This window comes from Taudactylus pleione, unplaced genomic scaffold, assembly GCF_031769625.1.
Source record: "Taudactylus pleione unplaced genomic scaffold, aTauple2 ptg000121l, whole genome shotgun sequence".
NCBI classification, from domain to species: Eukaryota; Metazoa; Chordata; class Amphibia; order Anura; family Myobatrachidae; genus Taudactylus; species Taudactylus pleione.
Window position 1 is genome coordinate 14145187 of NW_028284523.1, and position 19720 is coordinate 14164906.

Sequence of the window (19720 nt, forward strand, 5' to 3'; positions counted from 1 at the left end):
TCCTCCCAGTCCATCCTCCAGTTCCAGTGACTCAGAAGTCTCATCTTCAATTGGCATCACCTGAACGCATTGCCGAGGTTTCATCAAGTGTGAAATTTAGTTTGAATGCCTGCCACAGAACTTCCCTACATCTTTGTCAAAAGTGGCTTATATTATTTCACTGCTGACTGGAACTGCCTTGGATTGGTTCTCCCCATTATGGGAATGAGTTGATTCTCTAGTGTCTAACTATGAGAACTTTATTTCTTCTTTCAAAAGAATCTTTGACGAGCCAGGCTGCACTGCCTCGGCCTCCTCCGATCTTCTTCGAGTCCGTCAAGTGACCCGTACCATGGAATAGTACATGGTCCAATTTAAACAATTTCTTCTGAACCAAAATGGAATGAAGAGGCCCTCAAGGCTGCCTTTCTACATGGACTTTCAGAAAAAATGAAAAACGAGTTAGCCTCTCGGGATCTTCAAGAATCCTCCAAAGTAAGCTCCCTGTGTATAAGGATCAAATTACGCCATAGAAAGTGATTGGCTAGTAGAGGGTGAGAGGATCGATTTCAGGATTGGTTGTTACTGGATGCACGTTCTTCTTCTCCGGCAATGAATAAAGAAGAACCTATGCAGGTTAATAAATCTCGGCTAACCATGGCTGAGCTAACCCATTGGTTCTGGAACAAGCTCTACCTTTATCATGCAGCTCTGGACCATGAACTCAAGAATTATCCTATACTTGCGGGAAATGTGGGACCCTAACTGGTTCTGGGAGTATTAATCAAGCCATCCCATTTAATGGATAGTCTTTTATCGGTGTCCCATTCCTACAAGTCGAGGACAAAAGGGTTGAAAGCCTTGGTAGATTCCGGCTAGCACCTAATACATCATACAACAGTTCTATTGTGAGACATGACAAACACTCAGCTAGTGCTGACGTATGTTTCGCATACACCGCTTTTACAAACTTGTAGAAGCTATATATGCGAAACGTATGTCGGCACTAGCCGAGTGTTTATCTTGTCTCACAATAGAACTGTTGTATGATGTATTCGGTGCTAGCTGGATCACTGGCCTGACTACTGTCTTTGCTTACCGCAATACATGAATACATGCTAAACCACTGCTCCCACTTATAATTAATAAAGGAAAGGAAATGGAGTGGCATTATGTATGATCGTGCAGTGGTGCAAACATATACAGTATACAGACATTAGAATTACTCTAGAGGCCAGAAGTGACCAAAATTGTGTCAATTTCAAACTCAGATATTTATATGCTATACGGAGTATATGACACAGGCTATACACCACATCAGATACTGAATGCTGATCACTCACCATAATCTTACTACCTATAATAAAGCTATTTTTTCTGTGTGAAATTACTCTATTAATATTATAACATGTCTCTGTATAAATAGGATAAACGGGAGGAAACATAAATCTCAATCTATTACAATTAGACACAACGCAGGTATAGAACAACTTGCTACATTAGCAATAAAGTTCTATGTAACTCTTTTAGCAATCTTCTGCATTGATCTTTGAGTTTGATGTAACCGTTTCAGCGAAGTTAGAAATTATTCTGTGCACTTTGGCTTTTGAATTAGGGTGATGATCGCATTATTAGGCAAGGATTGAATTAGACTATTACTATAATGAGACTTATTTATTAGGGAATAATCTCAATCCCTTGAATATTTGCAGTTATTTGACAGACACTTGACTATCTAAAAGAATTTTATATTCTTTTATTTTTATTCACTTATTTCCTACTATTGACACATATCAAGCTTTGATTCATTTTCTTCTTCTTTCAGTGTATTCTCTTTTGATTCTATGGTAGCACCCCCACACATAATTTTGACAGAGCATTATCAATATTTGGGGATGATTATGTAAATGTATATTCTCTAAATTGAATTGTCCTGTGCAACATAAACCATTCTCTTTGTGCTTTATACAGACCTAAACTATGCAAAACCTTGCTTAGGGTCCAAGCTGTTTTCATCAATGTCTGTCCAGTGTGCTTCTTGTGCGTACCCATCAAGTTTCTACCAGATCTTCTCTTAAGTCTCCTACTCCTGATCAATTGAAAGCTCTCCTAGATCCCCATCTGCCGGAGCCATACCAGGATTTTGCTGATGATTTTAATGAACAAGCTGCAGACAAATTACCTCCTCATCATTCTTGGGACTGTGGCATTGATCTAATTCCTGGGAAAATGCCACCTCTTGGCCGAATTTACCCTCATTTGGTTCCGGAACCAGCAGCCAGATCCGAGTACATTAAGGAAAACTTCATCAGACTGTCCTCTTCTCCTGCTGGGGCTGGATTCTTCTTTGTTGAAAAGAAAGACGGTGGGCTCAGACCCTGTATAGATTGCCAAGGACTCAATCTAATTACTATCAAAAACTAATACCCTCTGCCACTCATCTCGGATTTTTCGACTAGATTCGTTGGGCTCATTTTTTCACAAAATTGGATCTCTGTGGGACCTGCAACTTGATCTGTATCAAGATGGGGGATTAGTGGAAAACTGCTTTCAACACTCGAGACGGCCATTTTGAGTATTTGGTGATGCCTTTTGGCTTATGTAATGCTCCAGCAATTTTTCAAGGATATGTCAATGAGATCTTTAGAGATAGGCTATAACATATTTGTAGAGAACATCTTGATGATATTTTCATTTTTTCTGAGAACTTACAGTCCCACGACTTCCTGTCAGAGAGGTTCTATCCCACCATTGTGACCACTGTCTATATGGGAAGATCTTCAAATGTCTCTTTTGAACAATCCTCGGTGCCGTTCTTTGGGCACATAATTTCTAGAAATTCCTTACAAATGGATCCAGACAAACAAAAAGCCATTCGGGAATGGTCCCAGCCAAATTCTTAGTAAGCCATTCAGTGATTTCTGGGCTTTTCCAATTATTATCAGAGATTTATTTTGAACTTCTCTATGGTGGTTGACCCCATCACAGCTCTCACTAAGAAAGGGTCTAGCCCGTCTTGTTGGTCTCCAGCAGCAGTAGCGGCCTTCCGAGATCTCAAAAATGCATTTTCCACAGCTCCAATTCTTCACCAATAACAACTGGAGAAATCTTTTATCTTGGAAGTAGATGCCTTCTCAGTAGGTGTAGGAACTTTACTTTCTCAAACTGCTGACGATGGAAAGAATCATCCATGTGTGTTCTTTTCTCACAAATTCTCTCCGGCCAAGAAGAATTATGCCATCGGAAACTAAGAGTTATTGGCTATGCATTTGGCACTGGAGGAGTGGAGACACCTTTTGGAAGGTGCTAGATGCCCTGTTACCATTATCATGGATCATGAGAACCTTGTTGATCTCCAAACAGCTCACCAGTTAAATGCCAGACAAGCTCGCTGGTCCCTCTTCTCTAGATTTGATTTCGCACTTCAGTTTCATCCTGGGATCCTGAAAAAGAAAGTTGATGCTCTTTCTCGATCCCTTTTGTCTCCACAAGAGGAGGAAGATCAACCTCAAGTTCAGCCGATTTTGGATCCTCTCATCTTTGCTCCCACTCAACTCTTGTCTCCTCCTCCTTGCAAGTTCTTTGTGGTACCTCAGCTGCATAAAAACTTATTGACATGGGCCCATGCTTCTCTTTTTGCTGGTCACTCGGGCATTCTCAAGACTTTCGAGTTTTTACAGAGATGCTACTGGTGGCCGACAATGGAGGAATATACAAAACTTTATTGTGTCCTGTGCCAAGTGTGCCCAGCATAAAACCATTCATAACAAAGTTGTTGGTCCGTTGCATCCTGCCTGTGCCAGATGCCCCTTGGACCCATATTTCAATGGATTTTATTTCTGTATTACCACCTTCTAAGGGACACAGGGCCTGATTTAGAGCCGCACGCAGAAAGCATGCGCTCGCTGTGAATCAGGGCGGCCGCATGTTTTTTTAAATCCGGCCTCCTGGCCACTCGCATAGCTGTGGGTGACCACCCACAGATTTTGCGAGTGGCCAGGTGAGCGGCCAGGTGATGGTCGCAATGGTCATGACCATCGGGCTTGCGACGAGACCCTTGTGGTAGGGTCTCGTTCCCGCAAGCCCCAGTGAGCCGGAAGCTCACCACTGACATCACTCGTGATGTCAGTGGGGCCGCCCCAAACGGCAGGCATTCCTTCGGGAACGCCTCCGTTTGGCATGCCACCCCCCAGACCTGCCTACCAAAAGGGGCGAGCTGTCGATCAACATCAACAGCTGCCCCTTTTGGATGCGAGTGCCAGAACGAGTAGCAGGAAACTCAATTGGTTACAGAAGTAAATGACCCAGACCTGTTTAATAATTGAATTGATACAGTGGCAGTGGCAATTTTCCCCAAATCTAAAATGTTCCCTTTACTAAGCATGACTGGGGAGTCAGAAAATGACAAGACCAGCAGTTCAATGCAGAATTATGTACCCCCTACTGATGTACAAAATGTTGTTGAACCAGTTGACAGTCAAAAGACCCTACTCTGGTAAAGGCTAGAGAGAATGTAAAAGTGGTTGATGGCAACCCAATGGAGCCTGATAGTAGGTTGTCATACTCTCACATTGCAGTGCATAAATATTTGTTGTATCAAATGTCCAAAACAGAAAAACATATCGTGGAACAATTTATAGATCTTAAGGCATATAGAAGAACGGTGTTAGACCTGGCTCATGGTCACGTGACTGAAGGACATCGAGGTTTTAGAAAAAACCTTTGAGAGAATTTTGTATCTATTGTTTCTGGTCAGGGGTTCATAAATATGGGATGCAGTTAAGATGCCGGCAGTCAAAATCCCAGCGCGGGAATCTAGATCTGTGGCCACTTGAGATGCCGACACCGGAATCCTGACAGCTGGCATCCCAAATGTAAGTATAACAGGGGGATTAGGTTTAGGTTGTGGGAGGGGAAGTTAAGTTTAGGGCCCACTGGGGGGGTTGGGGTTAGGCACTAAGGGGGAGGGTTAGGTTTAGACACCAAGGGGGGAGGGTTAGGTTTAGGCACTAACATGAAAGGTTAGGATGCAGGAAGGGGGGTGAAGGGGGAGGAATAGGATACTTACTGAGCCCCTGTCAGGATTCTGAGCATCGGGATGCCGCTGTCGGTCTTCTGCCTTCTGCATGCCGACTGCTACTCTGCCATATGTATTCCCATAAAGATGTATGTATCATGCTCCCAGGACACATTACAGAAGTCCATTGCCCATTATTGAGGTCCTGTTTAACAGAATAGCTATGGATTTGGTTGGGCTTCTAATAAAATTTGCCAAGGGTCATCCGTATATTTTAGTGGTTATGGATTACTCTACCAGATACCCAGAAGTGATACAATTGTGCAATACATCAACAAAGACAATTGCTAGTTAACTAGTACACCTTTAGCAGAGTGGGAATACCTAAGGATATACTAACTGATCATGGTACCACATTTATGTCAAGAATCATCTAACGAACTCCACATATCACCATCAGACTGATGTTTTAGTTTAGAGGTTTAACAAAACTCTAAACAATGGGCCAGATTCAGACCCGCTCGCTAGATGCATTCGCATGCTAGATGTGTTATGCAAATCTGGCTAACTAACAGCAAGGCAGGCGATCGCACAGCAAGGCATTAGCACACCCACTATGTCGTGTGATCGCCCTGTGTATGTAGATGCCCACCAGCTTGTCTTAAGATACCCACTTATGCACGTCATCTCCAGGAAGTGTATGCAGCCATCGCTACCTTCAAAAAGTAAAAGGCAGAGCTTGTGGTTGACCATACCCTACTTCAAGCACTGTGAGCACTTCAGTGTAAAATTCTGCTGCATCTTATGCACACCTCTGAAATGATGTTAAGATGCTCAGGCACGCCTTTGTTCACATCTACACTCCCCTGTTTTCAAAGACCAACCCCTGTCACCACCCACAAACAGCTTTTCCTGTCACTCACTCAGCTGGGCAGTCTATGCGCAGCGAGCGAACACTTCCCGATCGCTTGGTCTGGTTCGTGCACACGCACTGCAATGCATACGCAGAATGCAAACATCAGCTGCCTGCATGCAAATGCATCCTAGCGAGTGGGCCTGAATCGGGCCCAATATGCTAAAGAAAGTGGTGGATAAAAATGGTAAATATTGGGATTATTTATAACCCTATTTATTGCTTGAGAGGTTCCGCAATCTTCCTGGGGGTTCTCGCCTTTTCATTTGCTGTATGGGAGACACCCAAGGGGATTGCTGGATATTGCAAAAAAGAAATGGGAGGGACAAACTGTTATTAAACTTGTTTCATTGACGTGGGAAAAAATTGCTGCAGTGGTGCTGTGTCCCCAGTGGGATACAGTCTATAACGCACGGTTGTCGGTGAAGAAATATCACGTAATTGGGTAAAGATATGCATAACCAGATTTATAAGGTTATATAAACAAACAGCAGTTTATTATCAAAGAACAAAACAGAGGTAGAAATACAGTCTATTGGTGCAGCAATACTCAACTTTTATATGTGGTCACACATGTTCTTCATATCTTCATTCATGGGAGGTCTGCTTCATATCGATAATGGATGGTCACACTTATAGACATCTAAGCACAGGTGCATGTCGTTCCAATGCCTTACACGAATCCCCCATTCTTCCTTCTGATGGATTTCCTTTCTCTCCGACCTTTCTTCAGACAACTCTTCATATACCATTCTTTTTGCTGATCACACTCATGTGGTTTGCTCACACCATATAAGGTACTTCTGTTATCAACTGTTTCAAATGAGCTCACCACTGTATCCTGTTTGATCTAACAGTTGCATATTCTCTAAAAATAACATGAACAGATTCTGAATGGTACATTTGCTTGTAGAAATTAACTTATTCAACTTATGGTTACATGCTGATAGTGAGAGAGCACTTGGAACAGGCCCAACAGGCAATATAAAGGGTGTGCAATCACAATTCCAAATTACGCACCTTTGCTACTCGGGACAAAGTGCTTATTTTAGTTCCCATGGACGAAAGTAAATTTTTGGCAAAATGTCAAGGACCAGTTGAAATTATAGCACAAATTGGTGAAACAAATTATAAAGTGTACCCGCCTGGGAAAAGAAAGCCAGAACAGATCTACAATATAACTCTTATAAAACCTTACTTGAAGGATAAACTGGACTCTCTAGTAATCGCAGTACTTTTTGGTTTCCAAATTAGCAATATTCAAAACTCTCTCAACTAGTCAACAGCATATGGCTATGGAATATCTTTTTTCTGACATACCTGGTAAAACAACAATAAACATGAATCAGTCACTGAAACAGGGGTTATGGTTAACCTAAAGCCCTATAAATACCAAAAGCCGGGAATCAGTGTCTAAAGAAATGTAAAAAAAAAATGTGGGAGTAAGGTATAACTGAACAGATCACAAATGAATGGTCAGGTCCCATTGTATTCATTCCAAAACCCAACAGGAGCTTATGCTTCTGCAATGATTTATGTAAATTGAATAGTGTGTATAAGTTTGATGCCTACCCAATCTCTTGTGTGGATGAGCTCATTGAAAGGCTGAGAACAGCATTCTAGTAATCCAAAGGGTACTGGCTGTTAACAGGCAATGCAAAAGGAAAGGCAACTTTTTCTATTCCAATATAAGATGTTGCCATTTGAGTTACAAAAATTCTAAGGGTCCATAGAGAGGATGCAGCTACTTATCGCGATAATGTACTCATCTATAGTTCTGATTGGCAGACTCACTTCCCCAGGGCAGGGCCACTACTGGGGGGGGGGAGGCTAAGGGGACATGTGCCCTGGGTGAAAAATATAAGGGGATGCGCATCTCAGGTGGCAGCAGGTGTGGATTTTAAACAGCACAACCGCACCTGCAGCCAGCCACCAGCAGCCCTGAGAGACACAGTGCCCCTTGCCGTCATTCTAATATGGCCGCTTGTGGTGCCAGTTGTTAGCCCATCAGAGCTCAGAGTGGCAGCCAATCAGCAGTGGTTGCAGGTCTGCAAGCTTCAATTGGCTTGCGACTGGCGGCTCATTAGAATGACAGTGCTGTGTCTCTAAGAACTGCAGGCTGCTAGCTGCAAGGCATGCACCTATTGGGCTGCTGTGTGAGGAGGGGGATCAGGTGAGAGGCTGTGGGGTGGGTAGTCATAATGGTGTATGGGGCATTACTGTATGTTCCATAATGGTGTGAGTGGCATTACTGTGTGTGGCATAACGTATAAGGGGAATTACTGTGTGGCACAATGTATAAGGGGCATTACTGTGTGTGGCATATTGTATAAGGGACATTACTGTGTGGCATAATGTATAAGGGGCATTACTGTGTGGCACAATGTATAAGGGGCATTACTGTGTGTGGCATATTGTATAAGGGACATTACTGTGTGGCATTATGTATTAGTAGCATTACTGCATGTGGCATTATGTATAAGGGGCATTACTGTGTGTAGCATATTGGGGTAAGGAACATTACTATACATGGCATAATGGGGTGGTGTCAAATTACTGCCTTGCCCCAGGTGACAAAACTCCTAGTTTTGGCCCTGACCAGGGTACAAGCAGTGTTGGACTCCATCCATGAGGCAGGATTGACAGTCAACCCATAAAAAGTCTTGATCAGGGATGGAAAAGGTGAAGTACCTTGGATACACCATAGGCAGAGGTTTAATAAAGCCCCAACTTAATCCAATTGAGACAATACAATAGGTCATGACCCCTAAATAAGAAGAAGGTTAGAGCTTTCTTGGGAATAACACGTTATTACAGAGGGTGAACAATTTTTACATAATTGCAGTCCCTTTGACTGACCGTAGCAAGGGTAAACAGTAAGTTATGATTAAGTGGAATTTTGAGGAAGAAAAGGCTTTTCAGACATTAAAGGTAGTGATGTGTAATTAAACTGTTTTGATGACCCCTGACTTTAAAAAGGAATTTGTTGATAGACAAATGCATTGGATTTAGGGATAGGTGATGTTCTCTTCGAGAACAAAGATGGTGAATCACATCATCTTATTTATTTAAGTTGGAAACTGGATTTACATGAGAGAAAGTATGCCCTTGACGAAAAAGAAACATTGGCATTTAATTGGACATTAGAAACACTCAGTTACTACCTTTGGGAAGAAAATATAGGCTAATTACTGGTCATGCTCCTGTTAAAATGAATGTCTGAGAATAAAGAGTGCAGTGGGAGAATAACACATTGATTCCTGGCATTGCAAAACTTAATTTTCGGTAGAACATAGGCCAGGAAGCCAACTGGCTGATGCAGGTGCTTTGTCTCATATCTTTTGTTTTTAGGGACAAGTGTTCTGCCCCACAGGCCAAAACAGGTGGGGGATGATGTAACAAAAGCACTTGGGAAGTTGTTGATGGAATGTATGTCCCTGGTCCTTAAAGTCTGTGTGGTAATTATCCAGGAAATGAGCAACCTTGATTGCCAGACAACCTGTGAGAGGCTGATAAAAAGTGTGTCTGGTTCTCTGATCAGTCTCTCACTACCTGGGGAGCAAGACCTGTTGAGATACACTGCTATGACTTAATGTACGTGCTGTACTTAAATGTTTTGTGTGAGTCCTTACAGAGGTAGACATAAGTGCTGAATAGACTTATTTAAAATTTAACAGGATTTATTTTAATGTCTTGATTATTTTGCACTACAAAATAAAACTAGCTGCTGATACTTGTACTGCACTGGTGTGATATTAAACAGCTGCTGCTAGAGAAGTGCTACTGTTTACCCTAGGAGACGGCACCCCTTGATCTAATATTGCGACTATATAAATTATATATATATATATATATATATATATATATATATATATATATATATTACACTCTCAACTGATATTTTCATTTGCTATGTAGGAAGCTTGAGGAGAGCCCTCTCCTAAGTGATTATTGGACAATGTCACAAGCTGGCAGATCCACTGTGTTTTCCGGACCTTTAACTGGTAAGCACTTTGTTAAATAAACGAATGAGAATATGTTAAGGTATCAAATACTGCAGACAACGCTTGGAAGTGCGGTTTAGGTATAACAGGTGCCCAGACGCACAGCACACAAAATCTGAAATGTGCATGCCTATATGTATTGAGCTATTATTATGGTTTTTTTTAATTGTAAAAATATTATATAGCGCTATACATTGACGGAGAACATATAACATATGGTAACATAAAACAGAACCTAAAGATTGCCCTGCCCAAAAGAGCTTATAATCTAAGAGGTGTAAGGGACAATTGATACATAAGGTAGTGGAGAAATAATGTAGTTGGTGATGGGGAAAAGTGTGTGGCTACTATAAGGCAGCAGCATTATCAGACGAACATAACAAAGCATCTGTTGGTGATTGGCATTTCTGTGAAGCTACTAGTGGTGTGGTAACAGTGGAAGATGGAGACATGAAGGATGACGCAATCACTGAAAAAATGTGAAGACAGTCCGCTGCTTGTAACCACCAATTATGTCCTTCATCATTTATCTGCACTGAGATATTTCACCTATTCTGGAAAAGGCCCTTGTTGTGCATGGTATTCTAGTAGATCTTCAAAAGGGATGAGTACAGAATGCCAGCGCTTGGGATCAGTGGCGTAACTAGGGTATTTGTAGCCCAGGGCAAGATGAAAAATTGAGCCCCCCCTACTATGTGGGAATGCCGGTGGTCACTGAAAAATAGGGGCATATCAACATAACACACCACTGATTCTTGGCATTCTAGGAAGATTCCTTTCCATTCCATATGCACCTTAATGCCCCCCAGTAGTAGTGCCCCTCATGCAGTGCAGCCAGTAGTACTGCCCCTTATGCAATGCTCCTAATAGTAGTGTCTCTCATGCAATGCCCACTGAAGTAGTGCTACTTAAGCAATGTCCCCAGTAGCAGTGTCCCTTATGCAATGCTCCCTGTAGTAGTGCCCATTAAGCAGTGCCTCCAGTCGTAGTGCCCTTTATGCAGTGCCCCCTGTTGTAGTGCACATTATGCAGTGCCCCCATTAGCAGTGTCCCTTATGGAATGCCCTCTGTTGTAGTGCACATTATATACAGTGTCCCCAGTACTGCCCCTTCTGCAGTGTCACTTATGCAGTGCCCCAATTAGTAGTGCCCCGTACGCATAAAACACACAGACACACCTATTTATACTTACCCGTATCCTCGCTCCTGCGCCCGCCACCATCCACTCCTCTGGTCCCGCTTGGCACTATAGGGGAAGACGTCATGGTCCGGCTCCGAAAGCGCCCAGGGCATGTGCCCGGCTCAAAACCCTGTATATACGCACTGCTTGGGATCCCTGCGGTCAAAATCCCAATGCTGGCTTCCTGGCAGGGTTAGGATACCGACACTTGTAAGTAGTTATCCTAACTCTCCCTCCCCGGTGTCTGAACCTAACCTCCACCCCTGGTGCCTAAACCTAACCTCCCCCCCACTAGTGCCTAACCCTCCCCCTAGTGCCTAACCCTAATTCTTCCCCCAACCACGCTACTTACCTTTGGGATGTCGACGGTCAAGATTCCAGCACCGGTTTTCTGAGCACCGGAATTCCCTGCATCGGGATATTTAGCGTACCCCCTTCAAAACGGGTGTGTACTAGGTGGACTTTCATCATGACGAAATTCACTATGTTTATAATGCACACACTGCTTAAATGTCGATATGATAGAATGTCAACACACAATCTCTGGAGGTCTTGCAATCACTTACCTTGTCCCCATGGCTGCAAACACTTTAATGGCAGCTTCCAGGACCCGGCGTTCGCTTCAGGAGCAGTTCAGGTGGAGAGATGTGCCGAACGGCGTCTCTTTGAATATTCTCCCCCTATCCCTAATACCTACCCCTAACCCTCCCACTAGTACCTAACCCTAACCTTCCCTTAATGCCTAACCCAAACCCTCCCATCCTGAGAATGCCGGGATTTTACATTTTTACATTTCAGTTGTGGACATACATGTTGATGTTTTGCTTGTCAAAATTTTACGATGTTGACATAACTATCAACATTGTAACATTGTAAATTTTGTCCTTATGACTACACCCCTTCAAAACAACCCCTTCTTCTGAGTGCTGAAACTTGGTAATACTGTACATTGTACTTTACCAAGGTCTTTTACTTTTTTTTTACGTAGAAATGTGTTCTTGATCGTCTTGCCTCAAAATGCCATGCAGCGCAATATGCCTGGTGTGAGTGAGCCGCCAGATACCGTACAACTCTGCTAGCATTGGGCATCTTTTATTTGTGAAAATGCATCTAAGTCACAATATGATGCAACTACGAAGTACCAGGAGACTGCGCTAATTAATCTGATATTTGAGACACTTGTACAGTATGTCTGTGTGCAACTGAGTCTGTAAACGGAACGTGGTGTGGAAAAAGCTGTGGTCACTGCATCGTAACACTTAGCTGGATGATTCTGAGATTCAGTCACACAAAGTCATATATCAAATTAATCAGCGCCGTCTCCTGGTGCATCGGCAAAAAGACACAAAAAAGACACCTGGCGCTAGCAGAGTCTCACAAGACCAGGTGCACCAAGAGGGGCTGTTTTGCAACTACTGTAGCAAAGATGAGTGAAAACACATATGTGTGGAAAGCTGGTTATATGGGAGGTAGAGCATAGAGCTGGTTAAAAGTACAGCCTTCTCCTTGCCAATATATAATATATGAATCTAAGTTATGATACTACTGCCTGTTTGTATGTCCTCTCCTACTTTGAGTATATCAACAGCAAACTTTGTACTTTCTTTAAAATTAATTGCAAAAAAACAATAACATGTTCTATTGATCTTGAATAATATTTATGGGCCTCATTGAATAAAGGTATTGTTTAGGCACAGCTTTATATTATCTGCTGCCACACTAATCCTGGGCCGGCCTATATTCCCACCTTCCCCTCATTGTAGCACTTCACGCTTCAAGCCTTAACAGCAAGAATAAAGTAAATGAACTATTTAAAAGGTAAGATTAAATAAAGTTATTAAAAGACAAATAGTAAACTTTTAATGTGCAAAATATAAACAAAAACAATTACATGTAAAGTGAGTATCGACTCTGCAAACTTAGGGCCTGATTCAGACCCACTCGCGAGTGGCTGTCCGCTCGCAAGTGGGTCGATGTTATGGACTGAGCATGCGCACGACGGAGGGAGCTCCGTCGTGCGCATGCGCCAGACGCGACGAGCGAAGGAAAGTCCTTCGCTCGTTGTTTCTGATCAAAGGGGGCGTGCTGTCGATGTTGATTGACAGCACGCCCCCTTTGGTAGGCGTGCCGGGGGCATGCCTCCCTGACGGGGGCGTTCCCACGGGAACGCCTCCCGTCAGAAGCCGGCCCACTGACATCACTAGTGATGTCAGTGGGAGTGATTTTGGCTCTGATAGAGCCAAAATCACTCCGGAGCTTGCCGTTGAAAACCTCAACCGCAGGCTCCGGCTCGCAATTTCGATGGTCGCGATGGTCTCGACCATCGCGGCCATCAAAATGCACGCTCGTATAGCCTGTGGGTGGTGACCCACAGCTATACGAGCGTCCAGAAGGACGCTCCATTTTCATGGAGGCCGGCCCTCATTCAGAGCGTGCGCTCTGCTCAGAGCGTACGGCTCTGAATGAGGGCCTTAGGCTTTTTCAATTAAGGCCCTTAAAGAGAATATAATCAGTTTCCTATTTACTCTTCCCCATTGATATCACATTTTTTAATTTTTTTATTCCATAAGAAAAACTTGGGTTAAGTGCCAATATACAGTAGAGATGAGTGACAGCCATTTTCAGCCAATTAGCGGCCTGTTAGCGGCCGCTGGTTGGATGAGACAAATGTAAAAAAATATAAAGATGTGTGGGGTCCCCCCAAAGGCTCAACCAGTACCGGGCTTTTTTGAGCCGGTCCTGGTTGTGTAAAATACAGGGGAAAATTATGTAGTTGTCCCCCTTATTTTACACAACCAGCACCAGGCTCCTGAGATGGTCCTGGTTGTAAATAGGTAAGGGGAAATACGTAGGGGTCGCCCATACTTTACACAACCAGTATTGGGCTCCTGAGCCATTCCTGTTTGTGTAAAACTAGGGGGCTCAGCTCTCTTAGCCAGTGAACACTCTCCCCATTGTTTACAAAGGGAGATTCTTCCAGATAGTGGTCATTCGGGTAGTAGTGACCGTACAATTCACTTATAAGTCCACGGGTGCAGCGGTTTGCATTTTTTTTTTTTTAGGAAGAATACGCTGGATGCCTAAATGGACCAAAGACCTGACACAAGGGGTAGGTGAGGTATGGATTTTTTAATTACAGTGATCATGGATGCTACTGGACAAGAGGATAGAATGGCTACAGGGAGTGAAGGTAAGTATTGTGAGTAAATGTGTGTGTGAATGTGTAATAAAATAATACAATATTTGGTGTCTGTGTCCTGTCTCTTTTACACTATTTCTTTTACAAGGGGCTACAGGCACCAGCGGGCCCTTAATGCTCTGCATGCTGGAACTTATGGTTCTCCAAGTACCAGCACATGGGGCAGGCTTGCTGGGACCTGCAGTCCCCCTGTAAGAGACAATAGTATTTTTTTCTAACTTTTATACCATGAACTTGACACCCACCACCACCGGGGGTGACGGGCATAGCCCTGGCCTATCAGCCTGGGCCTGGGATGTCCCCAGGAGGGGGGACCCCTTGATTTAGGGGCTCCCCACTTCCTCAGGAATCCCCGGCCTTGGCTAACTAGCGAGGGATGCCGAATGTTTCGGCCGGGGGTACCAATATAAGCGTGTCCCTTGACTGTGGCATTACTTCCACACAGGAAAGAGTCCATTGCTGGTTGTGTAAAATACAGGGGACCCCTACGTAATTTTCCCCCCTGTATTTTACACAACCAGGACCCCTTATTAACTTTTACACACACAGAAGCACTGCACAGATCACGCTGTGTTACTGAGGTTAATAATACTGTAGGAACAAAAACAGGCCCAAATTATGTGATTTTTGCTGTTTTTATAATTGTTTAAAAAAAAAAATACAGATCCAAATCCTAAACACGTGAGGATGATTTTCCAAAACCAGAGCGAAAACACGAAAGTTGATCTAGATCCAAAACCTAAACATGAGGGGTCGGCGCACATCTCTAATATACAGTCAATCAACATGAATTTAAAGTAGAACAGAAGGACCTACTGTATAGTAGATATTTAGGGATGACTTAAATTACACCTTGGATGCTCTAGAACAGTGATGGTGAGTTGGCAGTCCACAGCCAACTGGTTTCTGTTTAAAACCTTCCAGCAAACCACTATAACATACATTGTATTTTATTACTTTAATAAAGTCACAATCATGTGGTACATAGACCTCTTTTAAAAACAATCTAGGTCCTCCTACTGAAAAAAAATTAGTTAACACAGCTCTAGAAAGGTCTGCAGATTAGAAAAGCCAACTAATACCCAACATGTATTTTCATTAATGTTTTCCAGTAACCAATGAGATGACGTCCACCTATGGTCTAGACCTTTTGTTCACAGAATCTGGGCTACTGAGGAGAAGTATATCCGATATCACACTGTTTGATCACAGCCATCATCTTAAAGCAATGCAGGTCAGAACGCCTTTTCATTAGGAAATATACTACTTTAATATTTAATTAAATCATCTGATGCTAAATTAAATTCTGAGAGTACAAATATACCTGGCGGTAGTCTAATTAAAAAATATATTTTATAAATACAGTTTTAATTACAGTCACGGGTGGGTGTGGTATGTTAGGTCTTCAGGCATCGTGTCGACATGCATCAGGTCACCATGAGAATGTTGACATGGTCAAAATTGCCAGCACGCAGCATGTTGATAGTGCCCATGTCGACTTTAATTATGTCTACATGAATGACATGTTGACATGATAGAATGCTGCCCTAAGGTTCCAGCGGTCATTTACCTGGTCGTGACAGCTGTAGCAGCTCCAGCGTGGCTACCAGGTCCCTGTGGTCAAGTAACTGTCATTTCTGGGGCTGACCTCTGATAGGGTGGTGGTTTTGGTGAGTATTTTCTGGCCATTCCTACCCCTAATCCCTATCGCTAACCCTTGCCCTAGTGCCATTGACATAATGAATGTCAACATGGTAAATGTCGATAATGTGACTGGATCCCGTCATGGGCCCATGCAGGCACCTGCATGATTCCAGTGAGCCACTAGATTTAAAGCAGCAATTAATGTTAAAGCAAAACCAGCCTGGCTGTTACATTTGGACCATGATATCTGCAAATACCTTGTATACCTTGCTTATGTCATTAAATATATGTTCACATTGTATGTATGTAATTGAAGTGAAAGTTCTAGGTGAAATCTCTTCCATTTATTACCTTAGTTGCGTCTCTGGGGCGCTTGACGAATATGTTTTATTGTGTAAGTTAATTTCTAATTATAGTAGTTGATTGTGTTACATATCTCCATAAGGTATCCATTGAAGCTCAAGGCTTGGAATCTCTTATGGGAGATGAAGAAGCGGAAGATGGTGGAGATGAAGCGATGGTTGGGATGTCCGCTATCTTGTTTGATGTCCAGCTGCGCCCAGTGGTGTTTTTCCAAGGCTACATGGATTTAATGTCTAAAGTGTTTTCAAGCACTGGCGTACCCACAAGTGTGGTCAAAGGAAACATTCTGTTTGTGGAATATCTGCAGGTATGGTCAATCCACTGAGCATCATGTGTCCAACACTTTGATTCTTATACGTTTTTTAAGAATAGCACTAATCTAAAAAAGTTTCTTGAAATGTACTATTTTTTGAAAATTGTTGCTGAAGTTTATATTATACACATTTTTTTATATGCACATGCATTCTTTTTTTATGTGCACCCTCCCCCCTCCACAAGCAGGCTATTGGACCCACCATCTCCGTGGCCTTTCAACATAATTAGCCAGAAACTGTCTAAACCTAATGCTATTATTCATTCAGGTTGCAGTTTTTACAGATCCTTTGGTTAAAAGTAGGGCCTCTTTCAAGTTCCACTTCTGACAGATACTATAGTACAGTATTCCTATTGCTATCTACTATAAACCTTGTATACATCAGACACAGTGAATTACTGTCTACAGATAGGTCCTACAAAATTTTTGCTCAGCACGCCACACAGTGTGACATGCCTGTCGTGTGTGAGCCGCCAGGTCCTTTGCAACTCTGCTAGCGTTGGTCATCTTTTTTTGCCTATATCATAGGCAACATATGCATATCCATGTGCGGCTGAGTCTGTAAATGGAACTTGGCGTAAAAAAAGTTGCGATCGTTGCATTGTAGCATTTTGTATGCTAGTTCAGAGTCTCAGTCGCACACAGATATACAAGTGTTGCATATCAAATTACTCAGCACAGTCTCCTGGTGCATCCTAGTGGCATTGCATTGTGGCTTACAGTAGACGCATTTTCAGAAAATAAGATGACTGGCGCTAGCAAAGTCTCACGGGACGTGGCCCACTGAGAGGGGCTGTTTGGGTCGACTGCAGCAAAGATGTGCGAGGACACATCTGTATACATGTCATAAAAATAACTGTCACTTATTTGGGATAACTCTGCTCACACAAGTGACAGCCATGTAGGTGCTCAGAGAATTTCAATACAACTTGGGACAGCTACAGATACAGTACAACATTGTACTGTGGGGAGCATGAGTAGTGCTTAGAGTTAGAGTCATCTTATGCAGCAGTAACTCCTGTGTAAATTTATTAGCAAGCAGTGTCTTGCAAAACTATTTAATCCCCTAAAAAGTCAGCAGATTTGTCTGTATTACAAATGACATTTGCACATATTGCTTTGAATGCTCTGTGATCTTCATTTTCACAGTTTTCATTTAGATTCACATTATGTTATTTGAATTGTTTGTTTAATGCATAAAAGCTGTCCTTTTTTTAGTGATTTTACAGGTACAGGCTTATTGAAAGTCAATTGTTAGGAAAATCATCTGTGTTAACTTGGAGCTTCCACAGCATATGGGGTTGAATACTTATGCAAGTAGAATTTTTCAGCATTTATTTAAAAAAAAATAATCTGAAGACAAATAATGAATTATGACTTTGAAAATGTACTTTAAGTGCCTACGTGTTTGTAATAGAAATACTGTCTGGAACAATCTATGTGCAATTTGTAATTCAGGCAAATTTGATGTATTTTTGGGGAGCTGAATACTTTTGCAAGTCACTGTGTATGTACAGTATTCTCCTACACATTCTAAATCATAGACAGATGCACAAATGAAAGCAAGATATAAACACATGACCCATGCACACAACTGTATTTAAAGTTCATCTCCTAGTAATTGTATTCCCTGTGCATTTTTAGTTTCTCTTTATCTACACAGTGTTTTATAGGCTGTCTCACATAGAAGCAGTGTTTTCATGCCAAATAAAGCTCTAGTATCGGAGTAAGCTTTCATATTCCTGGCACTTAGCACATAGCAGAGACATTACTGTCAGTCAGCACTGTATGAATTCTCTGCATTTTGGTTTTCTTTACTGAAACCCAAACAGTGATCTGAAATTGTAACTCTGGAAAACAGAATTTACACTATATTCTAAAAAAATTATATATTTTTTAAAATGTAATTGTCTCTACTCCACTATGTTCCATTTTATATTTTATGTTGTGTGCTGCTTTTTCATTGCTGCATAATGGATTTTCAAATGAGTTGTGGCATATACTACAACAGATTTTTCAAGAGGTATCCGAATACCCAAATGCCATTCTAATAGGAGCTGCTCTGAAAAGCTTGTACTTTTATGTGGTCCAAACTACAGTATAAACATGTCAGCCCAGAGACATTCCATGGACACTGTAACATTAGCTGTATCAAGCAGTCTAAAAGCATGTAGAAGTGGACCAGTGGAGCAGGTGCCCACAGCATCCAATCAGCTTTGAGGTAACATTTGTCAAGTACATTCTAAAAAATGAGAGGTAGGAGCAGATTGGTTGCTGTGGACAACTCCACTGGTCCACTTCTCCACTCTTTTCACTGCTTAATATAACTCCCCCATGTCAAGGGACAGACAATTACTATATGACTATATGGCTGACCTCATTCATGAATAGGTCTCTCTCTGCATGCTTTGGTTGCACAAATCATGCAGAGGTGATGACCCTAATCATTAACAGTATGCCCAGGGGTGTAATTATTAGAGGTAGCAGCTGTCGGAAGCTATATAGCTGCCACCTATGCCACTTGGTGAGCTCCCTCCTCTGTGACTGTCATTACCACAAGGCTTATGAAGTCCTCTTTGAGCAGAAAGAGGAGAGCTGCAGGCAGCTAAAATTTCTGGTTACTCAACTGACGCTTCCATATGTGTGAGTGATGACCTGTGAAAGTACTGTAGTGTAATCACACTTTAATGGCAGTGTTTTTTCATTCTGTTTTACAGTGGTTACCATTGCAATCTGGGCTGCATGCCACCTTCCAGTACCAGGGTGCACTTGGACTAGACATTACAGCCAACATTGATGTCAGCATTTGGGACCAGCAATCAAAGACGAACATCAATACCAAGTAGGATGTAGCTGGTAGAAATGTCCATTGTTAATTAGATATTGACAAGGAAGTCTCTCCTGAAAGTTTCTGCTTTCAGTAATGCAGCAGACTGACCAGCATCAGCCCTCTGTTAAATTAAATATGTTTAATTTGCAGTGAGATATTTGCTAAATGTCACTGAAATTAATGATTGAGATCAACTACAGTATATTTTTAATGCCAATGTCAACGTTTATCAAGGGAAGAATAGGGACAAAATAAAATAAAATCTACATCTTACAGTT

General features: G+C 42.2%; 1 protein-coding gene across 1 annotated transcript in view; it reads left to right on the plus strand.

Moving 5' to 3' along the window:
- Positions 1 to 19720, plus strand: part of LOC148524180 (microsomal triglyceride transfer protein-like) — a 172626-nt gene that overhangs the window by 122601 nt on the left and 30305 nt on the right. The window contains exons 13-16 of the mRNA XM_088472233.1: positions 9828 to 9913; positions 15405 to 15526; positions 16382 to 16606; positions 19330 to 19454. Of these exons, the coding sequence (XP_088328359.1) occupies positions 9828 to 9913; positions 15405 to 15526; positions 16382 to 16606; positions 19330 to 19454 (558 nt within the window). The remainder of the gene's footprint in view (positions 1 to 9827; positions 9914 to 15404; positions 15527 to 16381; positions 16607 to 19329; positions 19455 to 19720) is intronic.